Source organism: Corvus cornix, chromosome 1, assembly GCF_000738735.6.
Source record: "Corvus cornix cornix isolate S_Up_H32 chromosome 1, ASM73873v5, whole genome shotgun sequence".
Taxonomy (NCBI): domain Eukaryota; kingdom Metazoa; phylum Chordata; class Aves; order Passeriformes; family Corvidae; genus Corvus; species Corvus cornix.
In genome coordinates this window covers 46,827,013-46,853,897 of record NC_046332.1, presented here as the reverse complement: position 1 = coordinate 46,853,897, position 26,885 = coordinate 46,827,013, and the positions used below count along the sequence as shown (strand labels likewise).

Genomic DNA, 26,885 nt, shown 5'->3' with positions numbered 1-26,885 from the left:
CTTGAACTAGTGGGGTTTGATACAACAGTGTCATTATCTTAAATCGGTTGAATATGCTGACAAAATGATACTGCAAGAGCTTTTTTTCCTATGTTTCAGCCACTTTGTTCTCTAACCAGCAGCCTCAGGCAGAAGAGATTTAAGTCTTTTAATTAGATGCTACCCCTACCAATCTGATATGTTTTGAGTCAGCAGGCCAAAGCTTTTAAACCTTTTCGAATGCAATGGCAGTTAAGGTAATGGTGGATGGGATGGTGAGGTGCAATGAACAGAAAACTTGTCAGTACATCCCAACAAAAATCCTGTGAATTTTGGTGATACCGAATCTCTTTTGAAATTATTCAAACATGGGTTTTCTAATGTAATGTTCAAACAAAATGTCATATTTCTGTTGTAAGATGCTAAGAATCCAAATTGTTACATAACAAATACAATTTATGTCTAAATATAACTGCAGAGGAGTACATTCCAGACTTGAGAAATCATTAGCTGCTACAAGACTTGAGTAATTGCTAATTAGTGTGGTTTGTGGCCAGTACTGATGAAGTCACCAGAGTAGGAACAAATGCACTTAAGCCAGCTGTGGTATTTGGTTTCTTGCTTGTAGTCCTTCTCATTGGCTTGCCAGGAACCTGGCTAATGTATTGACTCGCTTCCTACATTGAAGTACAGAGAATGAAGCGATATTTGCTTTATTGCAAGTTATTAATTGGGTGAAACTCATTTTTTAACAATTTGTAGCATTCTGAGCTCTGCTTGTGGCTGAGGGCACTTTGCTGGCTTCCAGTGCTAGATATACATTCCAGTAGTCACTTTATGTGGAATGAAGGTGCTACAGGTGCTCAGCATACAGTGATCATGTATTTGAGGGTGTAGGCAGAGGAGAGCCTTGAAGTCTGTACTCTAATAGTGTTAAGCAGTTTAAACTTCTCTACAGAGTAGTGTTCTTTGAGGAGCACAGATCACTTACTCCCTGCGGAAGGAAAAGCTCCTTTTGCTAGAACTCTCAACAGTTAATGTGATGTTGAACTGTCAAAAATATATTTCTGGCCTCCATAAGTATTTGCATTTCACCGGTAAAGATCAAACTATAAAGATGGAGTAGAAAACTTTTTTAAAGAAGTTGACGTCTTGACGCTCAGCCTGTGTCTTCAGATCTGTCTCTGCAGCCATCATCTCTAGGATATGCTCAGCTTCTAGTCCTGAACTTTGCTAGCTTGATTAGTTGCTAAGAAAGAAACTTCAACTTAATTGTAGCAAAACTGTATTATATTGAAACTGGACTGCTAAAGGGAATTTTTTGGTGGTAGGACAGTATGCTCTGAAAGAGGCTTGCATAAAATTAACTTGAATAAGTCAGACCTGTGCTCTTGCTAGATATGTAAGGACCTGTCAGAACTTGAGCGATTGAGACCGAAGCTTCATCTTTAAACTGAAGAACTTCCACAGCAAACCACTCAAAATCATTTATCCACTTCACTCCTGAGCAGTGTGTACACTGGGGAAGGGCCAAGACTAACTACTAGGGTGGGGTATTGTCTAGATGAGCTCCTGTTCAGGGGTTTCTGACAAACAGCCTCAGTTTTGCTTGTAAGTATTGTGACTAGCAGTAGTAATAAATCAGATCCCTATTTCACTGCTGGGGCAGCATGTTTAGATACCTTCCTAACATGCAATGCCCTTGGAGATGTGTTTTGGCACAGAGACACTCTGGTCTTGTACCTTTCACATGAAACTTGAATCAAGCAAGTAACAAAAAATTGCTTTCAAATTTGTTCAAAAAAAACCCCAGAACAAAACACAGCAAAATGCCACCCCCCCAAAAAAAACCAAACTCAATGTTAACTCTGGCTATTTACATATTTGCAGTTGGACTGCAGTTTTTCTTTGTATTTTTTTGACAAATTTTTTCTGCTTTAGAGACTTGGAACTTAAGGAGCAAAGTAGATCTAGATTTGAAAATCCAGAATTTATGCCTGCTTAAGGGTCACCCTTCAAAAATTTGTTCTGGTCCGTAATCTAATGGTAAAAGCGGGATTTTTAAAAATTAGAGTATTCCACAAGGGTATGGACTAATTATTAAAGGACATGGTTGGATTTGTGAAGTACAAAGGCCAGGAAAGGATTAAAACTTGCATAAATTTTTGAGGCTAGGTTTCTGGAAACCCAAAATGTTCAGGGATTGATTTAAGTGCTCGTGATGAAATATGAAGGCTCATTCAGTAATAAAATGCTTAATGGTATCTGTGGGATGAAGAATAGCTCAGGAATGGTATGTCTTGGTACCTGCCGGTGATGCACTGATCTTGGAGGTAGCAATGCTGGAAACAAGGAGGAAGAACCCAGTCCCTGTTGCATGAAGAAGTTCACCTGTGCTGCAAAAGTGCTGCACAGCTCTCTTACCTTAGCCAGCTGTGCCTAGTGCCTTGGCTGCAAAAAAGGAAACCTGTGGTGGTGAATGGATGTGTTGAGACTGGATGAACACGTGGGAATTAGGTGATTAGAGATTTCCTTTTAATGTGCTTATGTCGGTAACTATCTAAAATATTTGCTGGTAGCTGGCACTTCCTTAGTGAATCATTTTAGCTGGCATTCCTGGTTTATCCCCCAGCATGTAGTTCTGATTGTCGGGATAAACAAGGTGATGACAATCACAAGGTGACTTTAGGAGCAGATACAAATGTATACATAATAAACTGATCTGATATTTAGTCATTCTCTGTGGTTGTTAATAAGTTTGCTCAAGTGTGAACAGTTTCCCTGGGGAAGGAATGTGTTGAGGAATTATCCTTCTTTCTGTTCTGTTTGTAAGCTTCTCTTTTTAATCAAGTCCTTCTAGTCCTTTCATATGCACACTAGGTATACTAAACTAGCAAAAATCCATTAGGGAAGTGTACACAAAAAAGAAACTTCTTTTCAAGTCTATTTTACTAGAATAAATGTTGGACTCAAAATTACTTGTATTTGGAAAGTTTTCCCTAAACTTTATGCAAAAACATCTATTACATCAGAGATTAACTTTATCTTCAGCATTAAAGCAAAATACAAGTACTTCCAGCTTTCATGATACTTTTGATCAGCCTTCGTGAGCTTCTAGCTCACTTTCAAGCAGTGTGTGGGGAGAGGAGCCTGCATTGCAGAAGAATCAAGCTGTAATTGCAGGCAATCCTGAACATGAGATGTGTTTACTCTAAAGGATCAGGGATGAAGAAATACTTATTTTTTTGAAGGAATAAAACCAAGCCTTAAACCCCAACTCTCCGAACATTATGATGTCTAAAAAAAGCTTTTGTAATGTTTTGATGTCTGACTCATTTTTGTCAATGCCTGGAGCTGCCAGCACTGAGTCAGTGATACTCAGCATTATGCTTGGAAGGGATTTCCAATAATAAAAAGCAGTACTGATGCAAGGCAGCACACTTGATGGTAAATATGCCAACAGCACTGGCTTAAAATGTATCCTCATAGTTCTTGAGTATCCTGTATATGGCTTACATATGTTCTACTTGCTCTGAGAGAAGCTCAGAGGGATCTACACAAGCCATTGAAGGATGTAAGGAGATCTAGGAAACTTTGAAATAAGGTAGACTTGGCGTGGCTTTGATGGTTGGGATAAGGCTGTAGGATGTAAGTGGGAGCCCAGGACAGGAAGCAGTAAACACCGTACCTGGCTGATTTTGGGCCTGGCCATTCTGGTGCTATTGCTATACTCTTCTCTAGATGTGTTGGAGGTGCCTCTGCAGTCTGCTGTCAGACCTCACCAGCCTGGAAAAGGTGAGATAAGTTTGGGTTCAAGATAGGTCATTCATATGTCCCATAGTAGGGAACTGCTCGTCTAGGCTAGGCTGGTCTAGTCAGCTGGTGAGATTCTACCGTATTTTTAGTAAGGAAATTAAAGCACAACTATATGCAGAGGACAAACAGATACAACATTATCTGCTCATGGATTCATCTGTGTAGGGAATAGATAATGTTCTCAAACATTGTTCTGGGATCTTTTCCTCATGCATTATGCAACATGCTTCCCTAATGACAGCTGGATAAGAGCACCTAAAATTTTAGAGTTACCTTCCTCTCCTGAGGGAAAAGCACTTACTTGTAGCTAGCAGTGTCTTCCATGGTTTCCTGTCATTATCTTAACCATAAATATTTGATTATCTCTTGTCAGCCTTTGTTGTGCCAATTGTCACGTGATGCATGCCGCTTTCCTGTTGGAAAGGGATGGGCTTGATATACCCCTCATATCTGGAGCCTGGCTCTGCACAGGCGCAACCCCATAGCTGATGGTGTAATGTTGGCGTGCTGGTAGCTTCTGAAAGGCTGAACCAGCCAAAATGCAGTTGTTGGCAGTTAACAGCCAGTGGTGGTTCTTCCCATCTCCCCTTGCTAATGTGGGCTGGCTTTCTCGGAGCACACAGCTGTCCTGGTGTAACTGTACTCCCTTGATAAAAACAGAACATGTACCACTCCATGGGTGGGTCATGGAGATCCAGTGGGCCTCATGGCCACGGGGAAATCTACAGATCCAGTGTTTTGCTGGGCTGGTTGCTCGTGATACAGTTCAAAAAGCCAAATCCTTGCTTCCTCCTATGGCTGTCTTCTGAGGCTATAAAAAAGCTGCTGATGTTTTCTTTCCTATCCCGTATCTAGAAAGTAAGCAAGTAGTTTGGAGAGGGGCAATGGGAAGAAGGGAGACAGACTGCCGAGGAGGAAGGACCCTGGAAAGCTGTTCTTAGTGCTTGATAGTTATGTACATGACCCACAAATAGGATTAATAGTTATGGTTATCCAAGGTGTATCCAACATAAGTAGATATGACTTTAAAGAGAAGCACATAATAATGGGGTTACTGTGGGTGAAAAGAAAATGAAAACTACTCTCTCTTTTCTTAAAAGAGAGGGGTTTTTATTGGCTGAAGTGATAGCTGAGATAATTCTTAACCTTTTTTATTTGACAGCAAAAATACTTTGCTATTAGCCTTGTTCGGAAGCAAAGTAAGCTAAAAAAGTAAGTTACACCTGCCGGGGTGAATGGGTCTCATGACCTGTAACATCACAGATAATATCTCTGTTAGGAACAGAACATTTTTCCACTAGGATTTCACTTGAGAAACTGTGCTTTGAAACTTGGTAGAGGTGGGGAGGAGGGGTCAGAGTCCAGGAACTGGACAGGTCATTGTTTCAAGTGCTGAAATACAGGATGATGTTGAATTTTCCCTTTTTTTTTGGTTGAAATGTATTAGAATGTTTCAGTGAAAGCCACAGCTGTCTCTTTGTGCATGGATATACACAGGCACCTAGTGCACACTTGCCTTCTGTGAATGCAGTGCGGAGCAGTTTGAAAGTTCAAACATATATTTCACAGATTACCATGGGGATCACTTTAATCAGCTTTGAGACCTGCTAATGCTGTAGAGATCTTTGAAGGACTACTGCTGTTTTCATCTCCATGCAGCCAGTGCAAGAAGGAATGAACATCATGTCTCTGTGCCATCGCTGGAAGAGATGCTTCTCTCTAGGTAACTGTACAATGGGCAGCTGCTTTTGTTGTGCATTACACTGAACTGGGGGTGGACAGAATTAAGAACAACAGCTTTGGGAGTGCTTTAGAGCAAAAGGTCACTATATATGCAGTAAATCTTTCTAAGCTAGTGTTGGCTAGAAGCCAGTGTTATAGGCCTCTGGGCTTTTAGTAGAAGAAAACAGCTTTAAATCATGAGCATATAATGGAAACCCATTTATTTTTCTTGTTTAAATTGTTCTCTTAGAAATCAAGATCAGCTGTGCTTGCAGCTGATATGCTTAAAGCTGTTAATAAATTGTTCTAGAACAGATGCATTACAGAAAGGAAAAAAGCACTTGGGTGTCAGAATGCTAACAGAATTATGATGCGCCAAAGATATTTTTAGCTTCAACCAATATTGGTACAGGGAAACATGCCTTAAGGTGTGAGGCAAGAAGGCTGTAGCTGCTTTCTTCTAAGGATTAGCTGTGACTGTCAGTTGTGCTAAGGAGATTTCTGGTGTCTGTTTTTCAAATATTCCACTAATCACACAACAGATATGCTGTACTTGATAGTTATGTACATGGCCCACAAATGGAATTACTAGTCATGGTTATCCAAGGTGTTGCTGACAAAAGTGCTAGAATTCTAGGACCTTCCTTGAGGAGTGGAATTATTCACAGGAAAGATTCTCATTCTTGTTTGAAGTATAAGAATCCAATTTAGCTGTAGGTTCTGCCACCTCATGTTCACTTTTTATAAACTGTTTTAACAGTCAAATCTCTGATACGTTCCAGGAACCGCAAATAATGAGACTGGGGGAGGGGAGTAGAATTAGTGTTGTGCATTGTCAAATGCAGTGGCTTGTGGTTTAAGTTTTTTCCTCTGTATTGAAAGATTTTTAGCAGAAAATTCAAAAGAAACTTCATTAAAAAGTTTTTATCTCAGAGGCTGAAAGTCCACACAATGGACACAATGTATTTTCACGTGTTTGCCCAATGAATCTGCATGTGCACTATGCCTTGTGTGTGAAAATTCTTAAGTTATTTTAAATGTGGAGCTCTAAATCCAGTGCCTTCTACACTGTCTCAAGTGCTGAAGACTTGTTCATTGTTTTCTAACATGTGCACATGTGTTTTGAACTTGACTGACAGTTGGTAGGCCATGCTAATCCAAGCATTTAAAAAAATAGTAATTTATGAAAAGAACAGTGAAGTGGTGACATGTGGCATTACCAATGGCAGAAACCTTGTTCCCCAGAGTGTCAAAACCAAGTAACCCCAAAGAGAGAATGCTGGTGCCTGGTATATCAAGTTCTCACTGAACCAATGCCTCTGTTATCTCCTTCAAAGCTGCCTTACTGCTGTTCCGTGTGGGACTTGTTCATGAGCTGTTGGTTGGAAAAAACTGATGACGTTTTTTTGGATGCCTTAGTGTCTTTATAGTATCTGCAAAGTTGTTGGAAACCTGGAACATATGGAACTCAATCCTCAGAGCTGAATCTGAGCCTGAGAAGTGCAAATTGTCTGAACAGCTTTGAAAAGAACCTGTTTCACATGAAGTGCTTGGATTTGAACTTGAGGGGTTTTAGTGACAGCTTGGGAGGCTCCTTGAGCTTACTGGAACTGCATTACTTGCCTATTTAAAATTCTGATGTTGAGCAGTAGCTGCTGAAGCTGAGTATTCAACTTTGTGTCAGGCTATTAGTTCTAATTTATATGCTGCCTGAAATTTATTTTTTCAGGCATCAGATATGCCATTGGTTCTTATAAATCAGACACATGTTTTATATACCAAAAACCCCTGCTTGAAGTCCAAGTTACATTGACAAACTGCTAGCAAATACACAAGTGAGTTTGGAGAACAGAAGGAAAGAGTGGAATAAAAGTGAAGCTTCTAGAAACACCATTTTTGGCCAGTGCAATGTGGGAACTTAAAACTGACAACAAACCACTTGTTTTAACTGGTGTCAATTACTAGTTCCCCATGGTTTTGTAAACTTAGTCTGGAAGCTGGGGTGGGGGAAAAAAGGAATTAACTTTTTTACTTACTAGTGATACATGTTCATCCTTGGAATTTAGCTGACAGTTGTGGTGATGAAGCTTGAGGCAGAATAAGAACAGATCATGTGCAGTGTTATTAGTTCAGCATTATCAGCAGAAACTGCTTGGTTTTGTCGTTAAGCGAGAAGGTACAAAATTACTTGGGAGATGGAGAAGAGCTATTTTAGGCCAAGTGCTATTTTTCTTGTGGTCTCACCAAGGCTGCATATGAGGATTGTTAGAGGGAATAGAAACATTCGGCCTTTATTTTGTCATTTCAAGACGCAAAAAGAAATATACCAAGGAAACTTTAACTTAGACCACAGGTAACGCTAGGCACCTTTGCTTTCCCATATCTGAGTATTCTGCCAATTGGTTTTTTGCTTTGAATAATATCTGTTATTCATACAGAGGTAGGTGAATTTTATTGGGTTGACCTGCTTCTTATCCCTTCCCCCAGTAAGAGTTCTGTTCTGTCTCTAGAAGTATGCAGAAATATGTGTGACAGTGCATCTGAATCTTCTTTGTATACAGCTTCTGCTGAACTCCTGAGGTAGCATAATTCTGGTTGCTGCTGTTTAGTTCTCTGAAGTCTCTCATGTTCTGCTAGGAATCTGTTTTGTTTGCTTGTGACAACATTTAGCTGCTTCATTCAAATGAATTTGGGCATATGCAAAAAAACCCAGGCTCCAGCTGTCTCTGTGGCATGCAGTGCCATTTACAATTGGAGTCTGCTTCTCAAAAGCAGCAGTGTTTTGTGCTTTGAATTTCTTAAAGAACTTTCTAGTTAGTAATTTAAGATTATTCAAAAAGACCTTTTTTTAGTGCTGTCAAATTTAGCTTAGATCTGGGATAAACACAAAAAAAGTGACTGAACTTCACAAGGCAGATACTATTCCTGTTTAGGCTTCACATGAACAAGGCCAAGAAAATGGAGTTCTGGTTCTCCTAGTTTCTTTAACCTCAACTGTTGCTTTTGCATCAGCTGAGGCTATAAGAAGTCTTTCATAAATGTATGCAGTTTAGTGAAGTGAGAGCTGCTGATGCTGTGTGTCTGTTAACACAATCATCTATGAACTACTGATCCACCTATGCCGTATCTCTGCATTTATTAGAACACTGCAGTTCTTCTGTAGCTACGTCCCACTGGCAAATTGGTCTTCCTTGGATTGACCAGTATAGCCAAGCTTTTCTTTTGGCTTAGCTGAGCTCCCATTTCATAGCAGCACTCTTTGCAGTGATCCTTGAAGTGCACTATGAGATGCTAGAAGTCCATGAGCATTATCCCATTGGCTAACTTTCCTGTCCAACGATAGCCTTCTTAGTCTTGTTAATTTTGATAATCAATGCATTGCATAGCTGTAAAGAGGAGGAGTGAAGTTACAGACCTGTGTCTCTTTACTTTCCTGTGCAATATCTGTTAGCTTGATTGATGACAACTTCCTCCTTGCATCCTGGAGTCCAGAGAATAATGTTCCTTTGCTCGGTCTTCTCTTGTGCTTCTGAAGCTTCATTTGCTCTTAATATCCTTTTGGAGCTACTGTCTTCATCTGAATCTTGCTTTGTTTATTGGTCTGTATCTCGCACAGAAAAAAAATCCTATCTTCAAAACTGATTCACTGCTGTGCATAAAATTGCTGTTCTTTCTCACTGTGCATCTCTAAAACAACTGCTGCAAAGGTATGGGTGTCTTTTTGTGTTCTGATTTGAACAGGGGAGTTATCCAAGAGCTTTAACTCCCACTATCCTAAGTTTGACTCACAGTAGGACTGTTCCATAGCTATGTCAAGTTGCTTTAGCTGAACGCAAAGTTTTTTCACTATCAGTTTAGCTGTTGACAGATAAAAATTCAGATTAACTTTTATGAATAATATCTTGTGTGAAGAACTCTAATCTGTTCTTTTGCTCACTTACTATCCTTGCAGTTTTTCTGCATGCAACTATTTAAAAAAAAAAAACCAAAACAAAACCAAAAAGGAAAAAAATCCCAAACCCTAAGAACCCCTGAAAATCCAAACCTGCAATAGAAGCGCTTGGAGGATGTACCTACCAGTTAAAATGTCAGACCTGAGTTTACTTCCAGTTTTTCTGTTTCATATTGTCTTTAGCCTGTAAGAAAAACCGTACCTTCCTTGGGACTGCATGTAATGCTGTTTGTGCCTTGCAGCACAAGCTGATAAGTAGAGGAGCTTGAGCAGACTGAGTAGTCACTTAGATATCTGCAATAGCATTTCAGTAAGTAGCTGCACTGATTTGTTGTCCACTTCTAGTGCTGCATGGTAGCAAGCACTTCAGCCTATTAGTGTACAAGACCTCTAGTAGTAGGGTTCCTAATGCCTGAAATGATGGAGACGGACAGAGAGCTCTTGCTCCCAGCATGAGAAGCATTCCCTGGTGATAGTCTGAAGGTTGCTGTGCATGTGTTCTCATGTATTGGGTATGTTGAAGCTAATAACCATCTTCTGTCACTAGAATTTGTCATGGCCTCCTTGTTATCCTAGACAGAAGCACTCTTAACCCTCTAAGCTGATTAGATACCACTGGCTCAGAAGCTCAGTGCCAGTGAAGTCCCAGGTGAAAATGTACAGTACTTAACTGTGCTCCTTTTCCTACTCAACTTCTGCATTCCTTTGGAAATCCTACACTTGTTACTATCATGTATAAAAGATGTTTTGTAGTAAAGAGAAGTTCTGGTTGGCCTCAAACTGCAGCGTACTATCTTTAGAAAAGCTGAGGAAAGCTTTATAACTACCTATTAAAATTGACAGGATTTGTTAATATTTTCATGATCAAAGTTAATTGGGTACCACACTTGTTAACTGTACCTGCTGAAAGCTTCAAGTTCCTGAAAGATAAATGTTAGTGACATCTATGGTGCTGTTTACAGAACTGAAATAGTTTGCAGTAAAACACACGTAAGACACCATTGACTAAATATAACTTTTTTTAGAAAATAATAACTTCATTTCTTGATGCAACTTGCTTTACTCCTAAGATTTAGGGTAAATGTCATTTGGGCAGGAATACTGTGTCATATTTGCTTCTCCTTTAGCAAATGAAAGAGCCACATCATTTCCAGTAACTTAAAGCAGAACAGTTCTTGCATGATTCTTGAGAGAACTGAGAGGTGTTCTGCAACTGTGTATTAACTTCAAGGCTGCTGCTGTTATGAATTCTGGTATTTACATGCAGATGATCTAAAGACATCTTACTTTGCAGGGCATATATCTACAGTGAAGGAAGTGTATCTCAAATAACTTTTGATAATAGAAGAGCTAGAAAATAAAACTTCCACTGTGAAATCTTCCAGATCTTCCTTTGTTCAGGCATGAGTATGTCAGAGTGTCTGCCTACAATGTTACGCTGTTGAACACTTGTGGCAGTTTTCTAAATTCTTAAAACTTAAAACTGTAACACTGTTCATCAGGCTTTTTTTCACATGAACTCGTTATAACTCAAGGTCAAGATATCCCAGTCCTGTGGAACAAAGCTCTCTTGGAGGACCTGGTAGCGGAAGTTCATACCCTGCATCTCCTGTCGGCAGCATGCTGTGCTCTGCCTCTTTGAACTCCTACCTTATGCGCTTCTAGATTAACTTTCAACTGCATTTCTGTTGAACAGTGAAGGCAGCTAGGGAAATAGTGCAAGAAATAATGTATTTCAGGTAAAACCAGCGCGTTTAGTCAAGCTTCAGAGTAACTGTTCATGTATTAACTTGTTGACAGTTCTGAAGTGCAGAACTCCTCATTTGGTGTCATCTTTGGTACTCTGTGATGGTAATCCTGTGGAAAAATATTATCCCAAGAAAGTGATGGTGTTACTGAATCCGGGTGGCTTGTTGAGAGCCAAATTTGCATTTCAGTGCAAGGAAAAGTCCCAATGTGTCTGCCACCTCTCTAAATATGGCTCTTAGCTTCTCAGATGTTCACTTTGATAACTCTTTCTTCGAGGCTTAAGCAATAACAAAAATGCCACGTTTTCTGTAAATGAGAAAGTTTGGAGGCTTTTGGTGAGGCTCTCTTTCACTCTGAGGAAAGATGTCTGCCACTTAGTACAGTTGGGGGCATACAGGGAACTTCGTATGGCTACTTAAACTTTGTCTAAGCTTAGAATCACAGAGTACTTAAGGTGAGAGGATCCCTGGAGATTGTAGTCCAACTCTACTCAAGTGGGGGCAGCTTCTTTACCTTAGTGTACTTTAGCTCTTTCTTGTACTAGATCCTAGTCCCACAAACAGTGTGCAGAATCAGAAGTCTGATTCTTGGCTGTAAACCCTCTTAACATTGCTTTAGTTCTAAATGACATGAAGTCTTTGGTGAACTTCTCCTGTAAAAACCAGCTGTTTCTCACAGATTGTGGTTCTGATGTTTTGGTGAGGGGCTTAATTGCTCTGTATACTTGTTCTTAAAAGTGGAGCACATGTTAGAGCAACCAAGCACATCCCCAAGCTAGAAGTAGTAACTAGCTGGCTAATCTACTTAAGAGAAAAGTGATAAAATTTCAGCACGAGTTCTCTTGTGACTTCTGACAGTTGACAAGCATCCCGAGTGACTCATCTTTCAAAACACTACAGAATTCACAACACTTTATTTACTCAATCATACAGGAGCTATGACTGTTACTGAGCAGACATTAAGGAGACAGATACACATGGAAAAATGTCCTATTTGCAGGCCCAGTGATGTAAGAGTATTAAGCCATAATTCATTGCTTTTCAAGTGATAATAAATGCCATGTGAATTTTTCAGGGCATCAAGTCTGGTTTCTCTTAATGATGAGAGAAAGCTATAAAATCTCTTTATTTTTGTCAAGTTTTAATTCCATCTTTTTTTAGAAGAAACCTCGTTAAAAAGTGTGAAGTAAGAGCCTTGAAGAAATGAATGGGCTTTTTATAAGGGAGTTTATAACTCAAGTCTGACTCATTGAATTTGTGCAGCACAGTGGGAGACAGTATTAAACTCCTGCAGAAAGTGTATCATGCCTCAGAATTGAAGCAAGGTGTATTGGACAACGTTTAAATTCCACAAGGATCTAAGTAGTTGAGTTATCATCCTTGAAGATGCTTAAGAAGCAGGTAGATGTGCTTTGGAACGTGGTTTAGTGGTGGACTTGGCAGTGCTGGGTTCGTGGTTGGACTCAAGGATCTTAAAGGTCTTTTCCAACCTAAACAATTCCGTGATGCAGACTTAAGATCAATGTGATTAGGACATTCAAAATCTGATGTAGCTAAACACACTAAATGAAGAGGCTATGAGATACAGTGGTCTGTTATTAATACTACTAATTGAAGCACGAATATTTTTATGCAAAATAAATTGCCTAGCAGTGTTTTAAGTCCTTGGGTGAATAACAGGAAAGGTGCAAGTCTTGTGGAGAGAGTGAAAAGTTCGCATGCCCTAAAGTGAAGTCAATGAGTCTAATTCCTCTGGGTGCAGGGAAGGAAACACTACTGTGAATAAGAGCTGCTGAGCTTTCTGTTTCAAGTTCCACAACTGTTTGAGGTGGTCAGCTCTGCTGTGTTTATCCACAGTCTTTCTGAAACAAGATACAGAGGTGAAGTTGCTTTTGCATGGCTGAAGTGATGGGTCTGCATGTGGCCAGGTGTCCTTGGGGCGGATGCTTCTGAAGGGGGTGTAACCCCTAGGACTGCTGCCCACCAGGAGGCCCTCAGAAGCTTAGAGCTCCTTAACTTTTTTGGAAATGTAGGGAAGGGAGAGGATCTACAGCCAGTAGTAAAGACTGCTATCTGCAGGCTTTTTGATGTGATCTGCTTAGTAACAGGGGAGGGAGGTGGAAGGCATTCCTGATGGGCAGGATTATTGGATAATCTTCCAAAATGAGTCTTACTCCACTAAGAGTTGAAGCAGCTGACTTGGGCCACTTTCAAAACCCAAAACCTTATTACAGCTGTTTCTACACACTTGTAAGTCTGCTTTCAGAATATTTCAGTGCATCTAGAGAACGAGACAAATTGTCCTTGAGGCACCTGTCTTGGAGAGAGCAGCCAAAAGCATAGTACATTAATTAAACCTAAATACCTCTGAACTTTATCAGCTGTATTGACTCAGTTAATCCTTAAAGTTGTGGGACAGCTTCATAATACTTTGCAGCAAGGAAAACTAGTCAGCAAGAGGATTTCAAGCATCAGAGGAAGTTATGAAAAAACTCCCAAATAAATAAGGTCTCTGGAAAAAAACAACAATTTTTACAGCATGTTTGTTCTAGAATAATTGCACTTGTGTTCTGGCACTTGATTAGGAAAACTGATGAAAGCTGCTTCCTTGCACTTAATGCTCTTAAGAGTATTGTTGTTTGATCTCCTTTGCAGTTACACAACATGAAATCAATGGGAAAGGATAACAAACATCCAGTAGTGCATTTAGTTCTGTTTTTCTGAAGGGGAAAACATCCACTCAGCAAGGCTGAGTGGTCTTCTGTGTCATGGCAAGCTTCTTCAGGCTGAGTAACCTAATATAGTATCATAATGGCATAGCCTTGCACAGTGTGTAGTCTTCATATTTCACTTTCTGAATTTGTCTCTTTTCACAAAGTAAAAGTGATCAAGTTGGCATATTTTTGCTGTCTGAAGTGGTATCAACTGAAATAAAAGAAAATCAATTAATTAGCCTCGAACTTACAAATCAGCTTAATGTTTCCGAAGTATGACTTCACAGTATGCAACACTTGCCTCGGGCAAGAGGTGGTGCTGTTGAAAGCACATCAGTCTGTTAATTACATCGGCTTTATTGGCCCTGCAAAGGTTGTGTGCATGACCGCGGTGTAAGAGGAATGGGTAACGTTGCCCTCCAGTGGCTGACGCCTGGAGAATACCGAGCCTGTTTGCACCGGCAATACAGAACCAAGCATTGGGAAAGTCTGGGATGAGTAGGATGTTAGCTTAAAAGTATATTATTTTAAATAGGACAAGTTTTCACACAGTACAAGTTCGATATGCTAAGGTTGTATAGGACTGAAAATTTTCCCTCAAACTTTAGTTAAAGAGGATGTAATTCCAGGGGCCTCTCCTATTCATTGCAGGAGTCCGTTTTAGCCACTGTCTGATCAGATCAGCTTGTTGCAGCAGCATCTTAGCTTCATACAGAATTCAGAAATAGATTTGGCTTTGCAGTAGTTTTATTGCTTTACAGTAAAGTTTATTGCTTCTGTTAACCTTTGAATGAAGTTCTCAAATAATGCTAACATAACATCTTTACTACATTCTTATGAAACAAGTTATCTTGCTCTTGTCTAGAGCTACCTGTGTTAGCTTGTAAATCCATGGTTTATTTATTAAACTGATAAATTCTTATCTAATATATTTACAGCTCAACTAACTTAAAGTATCTCCATGGCTCAGAAGAGAAGGGGAAAGCAATAAATCTGTCTCCACAACTTTGGTAATGTTTTGAGGCTTGACAGAGGAAATAGCTAGCTCCTTTCCCTTATGTTTTTCCATTCTTTTAATGTAAAGGTAAACAATGCTTATAAAACTCAATTCACTCCAGACCAGGGGGAGATGAAAATTACTTTACGTTTCTGCCGCTTAAAGTCTGCTTTGAAGCTGCACGTGTAAAGCAAGACAGTATTTTTTATCAGTTCAGTCTGAGCCTTAGCTTTAGGGACAGACTCCCCAGCCGCCCGACCGTAGCCTCCCCCGCACGGTGCCTGGGGCGGGGGGAAGGCAGCTCGTTCCGCCGTGGGGGTCTGGGCGAGCTGTGGCGGGGATGCCGCGGTGCTCCCTGAACGCGGGTTTGGGCTCGGCCGCTCGGGATGCGCTGCGCGCGGGCGGGCAGCGGCAAGGAGCCGGGCGGACCCGGAGCCCGCGGCGGTGCGGGGGATGCTGGCTGCCTCCCTCCCACGGGAGCCGAGGAGGCTGGGAGGCGGGGGACACGGGGCGCGGGGGGGCCGCCCGGCGGGAGCGGCGCTGGCACAGGCGGGAGCGGGGGCGGCGCTCCCGGGGCGGGGCTCGGCCCATCCCCGCGGGGCGGGGGGCGCGGGCCCCGCGCTGTCCCCGCCGCCGGCTGGCTGCGGCCGGCCCCGCCGCCTCCTCCCCGGACACGCATTATTTACAGCCGCCGCCGTGGTAAACACCGGGCACGGCGCGCTCGCAGCCGCCGCCCACCCGCGGCCCTTCCCCGCGGCGCGGCCCCTGGAGCTGCCGGCCCGGCTCCGCTGGGTGCGGCCCCTCGCTGACCGCCTGCCCTCCGCGCTCTCCTTGCAGGACCTGTCTGTTCCACCTCGGGCTATAAGAAGGCGGATGATGAGATGTCCGGAGCCACGTCCGCGGCGGATCTGGACGAGGCACCAGCCCGCACCATTTACTTGAACCAGCCCCAGCAGAGCAAGTTCCGCGACAACTGGGTCAGGTACGGAGCAGTCCCCGCTTCTCCCTTTCCAGGCGGCAGCCCGCACACCCCGCAGCCGTGGGCTGGGAGGACTCGGATCCCTCTCCCTCGCCTCTCGACCCTGCCCACGCCAGCTTTCAACACAATAAAACGCGTCTCAGCCGAGGCGGATGGGTTTACTGCCTGCGGTGGGTACCAGGGTCTGGCCAGTGCACGGGCGAATCCAGCAGCAGCAAGGGATGAGCTGCTTCCGTCGACAGTAGTGAGAGCAGGGAGCTGGTAGATCCGCGTGGGCAAGATGCACAAAAAGGTGTTCACTTCAGTAGGGCACTGAATTTTGGAGTAAGAGGACCTACTCAAGTATTTCTGGATGCAAGGGTTAGGCCATGAAAATTTAGTGGGAGTTCTGGGTAGAATCCAGTAAACTCCATGAAATGTCCCCTTAAAAAGTAGCGTTCGGTTGAAAAAACAACTAGGCTAAGCATATATGTATAGAATAGGAAGGAAGAAAAGAGAAAGTACATCTAACAGGACAAGAATGACTACAGAAACTGCAAGCTGTCATCCCTATGTGTAAAAGGCTACGGTCCACTTTTGTCTTTTAATTGAAGACCAGAGGTAATCTTATTTTCTGTTTGGAGCCTTTAATGTAGGGGTGTGTGTGTGTTAATACTTTCAGTGGTATGATTAATACCATGTTGTTGTAGTTTGGAAACACAAATAACATGGACTGAAACATGGAGTATGAGGATGCATAACGTGAGCAAGTTGTGGCGGTGCTTGCCACACTTGCCTGGGGTTAGCTGGATGAACAGATGGCTTCTGTCATGACTAAGGAGGAGCATTATTTAGCAGGCTTCTGTTCATTAATGCAGATGTTTGGGTTATTGTTCAAAGAACAGTTTACACAATGAGTGCCTTTATGAAAAGAGAGGAGTTTTATATCATGTTGTGAAGTGATGATTTCCATTATCTGGTTTATTGTGTGTATTACCAAGGGCAGTTCTAAGAATATCCTCTGGAAGGGTGCTGGTGTTCTAGGCACCACAGCAACTTACTTATAGGTGGTTTTCTCCTCAACTTTGACTCGTTACATACTTCTCTGGGAAAGTCTGTGGTTTAGGAGGAATTAAAATGACACATTTTCTTAGTATCTTCCTTATTCTATGTGGGTAGAAACAGTGGATGTTTTCTTGCTTTATTTTTCCTTGACTGACTGGAGGATGAGTTTAACTGTTTCCTGTGCATAGGCTATTTGTGCTTTTTCTGCTTTAAGAAGGAAAAGCAGGGAATAGAGCAGAACCTGTAGTTTAGGTTTTCCAGAAGGGATTCTGTTCTGATCTGGCTAAATCTTACAGAAAAGTAGTGTGTGACTCTGCTACCAGGAACTTGTTCCTGACAGTGCTATTACTAAAGAGCAGTTGGGCCCAATTGCTGTCTGGCAGCTATCCCCTGATAGCTGTACAAGTTTCTCATTACCTTTTTGCATCTTTGCCTCTTGACAGGCAAATTTTGAGTCATGAGGAATATTGTGAGGGATAGGGCAAAATGCAGGTAGTGTAATAGCAAAGTAGAGATACTTTCATTACCTGGTTAGGAATCTTAGCTCCTTAGTGTCACTTGGAAATTAAGTTGACTTTATAATGATTTGCTCCTGCTTAGTAAGAAAGCTTTGATCCCTTGACTTTTAAAGGGTGACAGACATTGCCTGTGCTCTTTCCATCCTCTGGATTAGCTTTCTTCCCCCAGCCTGGTGGGACTGAAGGCACAGGTGATCTGAGCTTGTAATATGTGAGTAAGGAGGCCTTGTGTGGAGTATGAGTGGTTGGTTATTTAGTTACTTCAGTATATTGGAGTTTCTCTTGAGGAACTGGAGTTCTCTGTTGCCTTTTGGACTTTCTTGCTTAACTGTGTTCAGCTTCAGAATTTCATTCAGCACTGGATTTCTCTTACTGTTGGATTTGCAGACGTTTTGTCTCCCTAGGAAGCATGTGTACCACAAGAGCAAGGTGTTGGGTAAGCATGTAAACACCTGTACATAAGGGCTTGTGGAAAACTGAATTGAAAATAATAAACCAGCTTATTTTAAATTGCGTGAATTCTGACTGTCATATTTTTGGTAGTCATCAAGGATTCTCTGAATAATAGTGGGAATTTGTGAATGTTCATAGGAAGTTTTCTAAATTAAGGGTAGTGTGAAAAGCTTGCTCAAAACAAAGCAAAATACAGCAAGAAATGGAAGTGCAGAGCATGGAGGAGGGCAGGTTAGAGATAAGGCTTTTTGTGTAAGATGCTCTAAACATCTTGAGCTGCTTAACTTTTTGTGGGTAGAGAAGCAGTGGTAAAAGCGAGTTCCAATGTTTGTGGGAGCATAAAGACAAACTAATTTTGGATAAGTTAAGAAAAATAGATAATTCTCTTAATACCACTAAGTAGTGTGTAGTGCTATTGCAAAAATTAAGTGGATGGCAAGATGGCATTAACACTCCAAGAAGTCTTGAAGTGTGAGGATGTAGAAAGAAGAAACATTTCTTCTTTCCTCAGGCTCTCCGGTGTAAATGAGACTATGAGGAGGTGCAGAGAAATGGCCAACTTCTTTTGTGTTCTTGGAACTTTGTAACAAACTATTTCAAAATTTAGTGCTGTATGTTACAGGCTGGATTTAGCTTGGCCCTTGACACGTGCATATATATGGCTGTCACTGTTGTTTATTATCCTGTAGCAGCAGTGATTACATCTGTAGAAACACCCCTTCTACCTGCATCAGAAGCTGTTTTCAGTCCTGCTCTGTTCATTTTGAAAAACTTGGTATGTGTTACTTTTTGGACGTTTTATTAAAAGGTGAGTTATGTTCTGTTTTCAGCTGAAGCATTTTAGAAGCTTTGACATATGTAAAAAATGAACAAATGTTATTACTTTGTGCAACATAGCTGTACTGCGGTATTAAATGTTTGCTTTTACGAAAGCTAACTAGTACCTGTTTTGACATATTCAGCATACGTAATTTAAACACTTGTCAGTTTAACCAGAGCCTTTCTGTACATTTAAGTCCAGTAAGAAATGAAACATTTATGTTGAGGAGATTTCCAGTTGCTCTACACAGCTTTGTGCCACTTACTGTGACATTTGTGCTCTGGAGCAACCGCTCTGCGTACTGAAGCCCTGCTTCCTGTCAAGTGGCTGGACATGCCTGCCAGTGGGAAGTAGGGAGTAAGTTTTTTTTATTGTCCTTTGCTTCTCTATGTGACCTTTGCTTTATTAAACTGCTTTTATGTTGACCCATGAGGTTTTTTTTGTCCTGCTGAGAAGAGGAATGATAGAGCAGATCAGGGAGTACCAAGTGTCCAGCCAAAGTCAGCCCACAACAAGATGGGAAACAAGCTTCCCTATTGCCTTGTAAGACCAAAGGAATACAGGTGGAGTGTGGTGGTAGGGGCTTGAATGCTGTGTTAATACTTCTGAGATGACCAGTGTAACGCCATGAACACATTTCCAAATGTATCCTCAGTGAGGACTGGACATTTTTCTTGAAGTGAGAATGTTCTATAAATTTTGTTTTCATGTAAATTCAGTTTCTTGATGTTTAAAGAATCTACTCTGACACCAGTGGCTTGTTCTGAATGTATAATAGTACTGTAATAGGAATTTCTTCAGTGCATGCAGTAAAAATCACCAATGAAGTGATTTGAGCCCCTCACTTGTTGTGTGTGTTAATGTTGATGCAAAAGAAGTTGGACTTCTGGTTTATTCATCCAGGAAGAACAAGTATGCTGAGATAACTTTAAGGACATTAGAAATTGTCTCCAAATTTTCAAAGCTCATTGGAGCTGTTCTTGTAAATGTTGCTCTAGGTAATATTCTTCTGTTCCAGGCCTGGTAATGCATCCTGGTGCAAATCTGACTTGCATCTGAATCAGGACCCCAAGTTCAGTCTCAGTTTGTGGCTTGAGTTGGGAGGTCAGGCACAGCAGCACTCAGGAAGGGCAAAATTCAACTTGTTTTTAATGGCTCTTGAATCCAAAAGCCTTGCTTGAAAGCTTCTTATCAAAACAGACTTTGGTGGCTTGACCTGTTGGGGAAGTCCTAAAAGTTGCATTCTGATATCCAGAAAATCCTCAGTTCAGAAACTTGTCTTCCATATGGGCAAAAGTTAAATTCTGTTAGAAAAGGTAATGAGCAAAAAGTCTTGAGTGTTTACTTTTAAACTGTACAGGGTCTTAAAACCCAAGTAAACAGGTGAGAATCAATTTCTTGTCTCGTAAGGCAGAAGCACTTGCACTGGGGAATTTATCCCTGAAGACTGTAGCAAGGCTTCTAGTATAATCATAAGTCCCATACTAAACAGACTCCTGTTTATCTGTAGTCCCAGACTGTCCCATCAGTGTCTGCATGATGCTTGCTGGTGACAAAACTGCAAACACAATCTTTATTCTTCCTTTAATTTCATGTGTGTTGTATTAAATGAAGCCAAGTGCATTGCTTTATTGGCTTTTGTGTGTGGGTACTGTAGAAGGTCAGTTGTGATTTAGCAGCGTTCATACTTTTTGATGGTGTGGGGAGGTTCTCAGTGGTGAAACAGGAGTTGCTGGTATCACTAACTCATTAGTACTGACCCTTGTAACCCGAGTAGTGTTTGCTATGACCTGGTTGAAAGTGTGGATTGTAGTCTGCTACGTGCAGGTGAATTTCTCTGCGCATAGTGGTGTAACCCAGCATTCATCTTGCACCAAAATGTATCCATGTTCTTCAGGTAAAAATGCCTCTATTTCTGTTCAGTTTATTCTCAGTAGAGTTCAGGCACTGGCCATTTGTTTTATTGTGTTAGTATTACATTTCAAATACTCTTCTGTTGTCATGTGAACAGATTGCTTGCCTGACTGCAGAACAGCATTTTGAAATTTTTCGAAGAAGGGATGTATTATTATAATCTGAATGCTGCAAGTCTAATCCTGTGTTAAACTAATCCTTTAACTCTTTTTAGTTTTAGGTAGATACTATTTTAAGTGAAAAAGTATTTAGTGTAACATATTTTTTTAAATAAGCAAAAATTTGTTTCCTGCAGTGTAGCTGTTGCTGATACTGGAATCTATCACAATGAAAAAGACTTGGGTACAGCTACAGAATGATTATTTTAGCCATTAAAATTCACTAAAAGTACCTGTTACTGTATGCTTGTGTTGTGTGTAGAGATTGTACCAGTGTATTTGTAGCTGCTGCATTTTTGGTCTTGGGCTATTCCTAGGGCCAAGAACCCCTGGACAGTTTAATTGTTGAATTTTGCCTAGATGAAATGTCTGGATGAAAAACAACCACAGATATGGGAGTTCTAGTGCCCTTTCACCTGCTGTATGCTGAGCTCTCTGGTATCCTGAAATTGTTCTGGTGGCTTTTGGCGTGATAAATTTCATAAATCAGCAGTAGCAACACAGCAGGTGAATTAAACTGGGTCCCTTTTTCTCTTTTTGAGTCTCCCTGGCTGCTAGTGGTCTGTAGAAAAAGGTGGAAGAGCAAGTTTATCTCAAGTGGACCTAAGTAGAGTTTAAGAAGTGTAATAACTGCATTACACATAGTTTCTGTGGGTTGTGAAGATAATTACATTTCTCCCAAGACAGACTAAATATTAATTTCTTCTACCAGCCCCCTGCTTGTCACTAAAATAAACACTGCTTAAGTTGTGGTGACATTTAGAGTTTAAAATTTGCTTTAAAACTGAAGCTAGCACTCTGGCTTTTAGACAGCTAGCTAGCTTGTGTGACTTGTTTGGTATTTTTTTTAGCCATCTTCATATCAATGCGCTGTGTTTATATGAAGGCTATTTTGTGTTTGCACAGCAACTAAATGTGGTACTAAACTTACTTTATTAGACAGTAGAATTTTGAGGTTAACTGTGCTGGTCAGCCCTGTTTTTTGAGTTGTGCTTGCCAGTGGGGCTACTGCAAAGCAAGGATGTATTACTGTAGTGATGAGCTCGCACGCATGCTGAAACAGTATCATGCCTTCAGAGCTTTTAGTACTGTTTCTAAACAGTCTTTGTTTAATGTATTTGTTACTGAAAACCAGTCAGGAATCTGTTCCCCTTTTTGTAGGGATTTAATGAATAGGGAACTCATGGAAAGGCCTTTTCTGTTTGCGTGCTTTAGGAAAAGCCTCCAGGGTACTGGATTTTGAAGCAAAAGTGCTCTTGCTTCTATTAAATGTGACACGTGGTCTGGTTTTCACGCTAAACTGAGCATAAGCAGTTGTGGCAGTGCCTACTCTGTATTAAGACTGCACTACTGTAGGAGACTTTCCTAGTGGAAGTAATATTTGCTTTTGTAATTAACATCAATTACATTATTTGTTGCAGTCTTTTACTAGCTGTGTATGGCAGTAGGGCTGCTTATACTGGGGCAGTTTGGAATAAGGTACTCCAGGTCAGAAATTCTAAAAAATCCTTGCATGGTTAGGAGGAGATCCTAATGAACTAGAAAGTAATGGGATTGTTGTGCTTCAGTGGACAAGAGTTCATAGTGCATTTTCAGGTACTTCTGTCTTAACAGTGGTCTGTGTAAGGAGAGCAGCTGAGTTGAAGCACTTGAAGATAAGCTCGTTGCTGATGCAGCTTGGGAGGAAGTACAGGTAGCTCAGCCAGGCTGGGTTTGTCAGCCTGATCATCTTGCTCCTGAAATGGAGCTTGTGCATGAGGGTAGATAGCACTACTTGCCTGCTCAAGCAATGGTAACCATTGAGTATTGCCCTTAGCACCCTACCATTTTACTAGGTGTTGATGTCGGATGCAACACTCAGATGTGCATGACCAGAAAATAGTGATGTGAGAATGATCTGCAATGTCTGTGCTAATTTAGTTTTTCCCTTGTCTAAAACACTCCTCAGCCTTAGTGGCTGGTTATCTAGCTGACAACTGTCTGCTTTTTTTTTTGTTCATAATTTGTCTATGAAACCTTGAATTTAACTTGAATAAACTGTTCTGAAAAGTTTTGTTAAATTGCAGCAGACCCAAACCATTGTGGCCCCTATAAAACAAGTTCTAATGGAACTTGACCTGCAGGGAAATTAGTGGGCTGGGTTGATATGTCCTGACTCTTTTAAACGTGTATGAAACAATAGTTTTCCCCTAAATCATATGATTTGAGAAAAGAGGGCTCAGGGATTCTAAGATGTGATCAGTTCCACCTGTAACAAACGAGGAGAAGGAGGAGTTTTCCAAAGAGTGGTGCCTTTAGTTGCTTCTGGTGGAAGCCCATACTATAAATGAAGAAATAAGGAATGTGGGGAAGTGGTGAGGTGCTTGAGATGAAAACTATCCCACTGATAAGTTTTCTTCAGCTGGAAGCTGCTATAGTTGTTCTCAGTCAAAGTTAAAATTGATTCATTCTAATGCATTTGAATACTCTCAATCAGTTTCATTGTCTGTGTGGATAATTTCAGACAACAGATTCATCTTCTACAGTTTTGCTGCAGCTTTGTTGGGAAATCTTTCAGGATTTGATGTTTCAGTAGCTAAGCAGAAGAATGTCCCTTAAACCCATTTCTTCTTTTGACAATATACGAACTTGTATATATAAAATGTCTCCGCTATTATGGAGAAACTCTAGCACAGTGCAGGGAAAGATGGAAACAAAATATGTGCTTGGACAGTGGTTGTTCCAGAGCTGGGTGACAGATGTAATGTGATCACTCCGGGTTTTTTTGTCTTGCTTTGGTGAGCTTCAAGCAATGATGTCTTGCAGTATTCAAGTTGTTGCACTTTTTACTCTGCAAGAGCAAGTCCTGCTCCTTTCACACTCCTCTGCTCTGCCCTGAGCTCAGGGACTGTCTCAAACTGTCTGGAGTGTTTAAGCACCACATACCCTTTTCCTGGCTGACAGAAGCGTACAGCCATGAACAGAGCAGTGAAAGCCTTGCTGGCTGGAGTCTTCCTCTGTAAGAACTATAGTCTTGAGGACTCGTCTGACAGAGCAAGGCCCTTCGATTGAATTGAGGACTGCATTGATTCAGGCAGAAATTGCTTCCTGTTATAAAAATCAACAGTGGGTATTTAGGACCTAATTTTCAGTCAACCAATAATCATTTCATAAGCATATAAGTAATTGCTTCTAATAAGCCCTCATGATGTATTTTTTGGGGAATTTGTAAACAAGTTGATTTTTGTCTCTTTAGCACGTTTCAAGAAAGTACACCATCTTCCCTATGTGCAAGGAGGTAGATGACCTTTCACTGTCATACTCATGCAACTGCTAAGAACCTTGTTTGTGACACTTGGCTTTAGAACCACCTCCTCAGTATTCTACATGGGAGCAGCTTGTTGGTGAGATGTTCCTATAAATGGGCTTTCTCTGTACTCAGTGTAATAACTGAATGTTGTTTTTTCTGTTAATATCTCTACAAATATGTAAAGCTTGCTGCTGTGCCTCCTGCTGCAATGGTGACTGCCTGGAGGTAGCTTGTCATACTACTCCTGTACTTGAAAGCTTTAGCAGAGCCTCACATGCTGATGTCAGTCTTGCTATTAAGTGTTGTGTGCCTGGCAGGACTTTAGCATGCAAACACCACTCTGCTAAAGACAGTATTTGAGCTCTTAAGTCAAGCAGATCATCTTGGGTTTTCTGGGGTTTTTCTCTTCCTTCTCTGTTACCAGGCATCTGACCTTTTGTACATGTTAATGAAAACAAAGCCTGTTTGCTCTAAGAGTTCAAGTCTGTAACATTCACTTTAATTACACAGCCACTTTGATGTGGTTCAGGTGTCTGTGCCTGGCTTTCTTAGTAATTGTTCCTGCAAATTGATGTGTGTTAACAGCACCAACATGAGGTGATACTCATTCTTCGGCTCTTGGAGAGTATTTCAAGTATGTGAACTGTGGCATGAGTAGGTTTGTGTGAATGCTGTCTAGGAAAAGGCAGTTTGTTGTTCTTGTGACTGCTGGAAATGGGACTCCATGTATCTCAAGGAGGTCCCATTTTCTTAATCATGATTATCCTGAAGGTGAAGTTCATCTTGGAGTTGCCGTCTGAAGGAAGGGGTGGAAGTGCATTAGATGGCTGCCTGGAAAAGTGCAGAGCCGTGTTCAGCTGCATGTCGCCAGCACACATACATGTCTCAAGGAAGTAACTGCTCTGCCTCTCTTACTGACAGCCTTTGCCTCTTCAAGGATTATTCAGAAAAATAAAACTTGACTTTATAAAATATTTTTGGGAAACAGGGGAAAGGGCAATAATGGGAGTGGTTGTGCAAGAATTAGGTATGAATAGCTAAAGGGACTATACTGGAAAGCTGCTACTGAGTTTCTCAGTGCACTGTTTGCTACTTTTCATTTGAGTGCTACTAAAATAACTAGGTAATACTTGCACTAATACGGTAATGAGTTAAAGTATGTGAATGACAGTAATTTTTTCCAATTTATACAGTGATTGCTTTCAGGAAAACCTCTGCATTGCTGTAGGAACAGTGGGGCCAGACTCAGCTGTAGTCAGGTGTATCCAAATTCATTTGTTTAGCAGGGTTTGGTACTGTTCCTCCTGACTTGCACAGTGGTGTAACTTGAAACATGACTTATGTGAATTAACTTGCAGGTGTAGAGGAGACACCACTTTTAGTGTTTGCACACCTGTTCAACGTTTAAATTTGTGTAGTTAAGCAAGATTTGCATAGTTTACAGCTCTCGCTTTAGGAGAAACCAGTTTGTTGTTTGTTTTCCCCCTCGTGGTTCCCTCCTCTACCTGCCTCAACCTGTTCTGTGAGCTGGAGACTTTGTATTCTTGGAGTTAAGATGGCTCTGATTGGGGCTGTTCAGAGAGCTAACCTGCCAGTTATTTTTTTTTTAGTGACCAAAACTGTGCTGTGAGTGAGCTGACTGAAGTTTCTACCTGTTCATCTGTAGATTTTTAACTTTTCCTGAGCTTTGGTTATCCTGAAGTTTTAACACATCTACCTGTTGGGAGGGAGCACAAGGCTTTTTTAGTATTATTTAAAAATAAATACTGTATTTATCATTTAAAGAACTGTTATTTGGAGCCAAATCAATTGAATGCTCCTGCCCAGCTTAGACTACTAGTAAGGTTTTTGTAAGAAGTTTTCTTTTTGAATAATGACATGTATCTGCTTTTTATGCATACTTGTGGTTGCTGTTTCTGGTCCGTATGGTAACAGCTGACTGTGCCTGCCTCTAATTAGAGCTGTACCCATTTTCTGTAGACATCTGTCAAGTTACTTAAGCAACAGAATACATGCAGTGACTTAGTATGTACAAACCTCTTTCAAAAGAGCCTTACTGTGTTGGCATTAACAGAATTGTTAGAGTTAAGAATCATGTTTGAGCCAGGTAGCTGTAAAGTTGGTATGTGGTAGAATGGTGTTAATAAATGTTTCAGCTTGGTTGCAGTCAAATTCTTGTGTTAGTATAATCATAGCAATGTGATACCTAGAGGAATACTATTCTGATATAAAATCTGTAGTTGCTTGATGTCTAATTAGTACTTATTGGAGAATTCACTTCTAGGTCTAAACCGTGAACTTGATTAACCCATGTTTTTAAGTCACAAGGTAATTCTGAGACGTGTGTTTAATTAAGTTCTGTGCTAAAGGAAGATTATTACACATGAGACCAAGCAAATGTTGCTTAAATCAAAAAATACGTAGAGTTGGAAGGAATTAACAGCACTTGAAGGAAGTAACTTCTTTTATATAATAACTGGACTATGTTACATGCTTTAAACCTGGATGTATGATTTCACTCAGTTGGCTTAGTAGATGTGAGCCAGGATAAAGTCCAACCACCTGAAATTTCTGTACAATATTGAGTATTTAAGTACTTTATTCTGGTGAGCAATAGTAGCAGTAGAATGAGATTTGCAGTTGGTTGAAGAGGAAATGAGGCAAGTTCCCAAGATAAGATGCATCTTAATTGTTTTTTAATTGGTCTTGGTTTTTTTAACTTACCACACTAATTCTTCTCTAGTGTTCAAAATAGAGCTTTTTATAACAAACTGAGCCATGT

General features: G+C 40.9%; 1 protein-coding gene across 1 annotated transcript in view; it reads left to right on the top strand.

The window, feature by feature from the left end:
- The window catches only part of ATP8A2 (ATPase phospholipid transporting 8A2), a 320,460-nt gene that overhangs the window by 20,640 nt on the left and 272,935 nt on the right, over nt 1–26,885 (top strand). Inside the window, exon 2 of the mRNA XM_039565493.1 lies at nt 15,766–15,910. Within this exon, the coding sequence (XP_039421427.1) occupies nt 15,766–15,910 (145 nt within the window). The remainder of the gene's footprint in view (nt 1–15,765; nt 15,911–26,885) is intronic.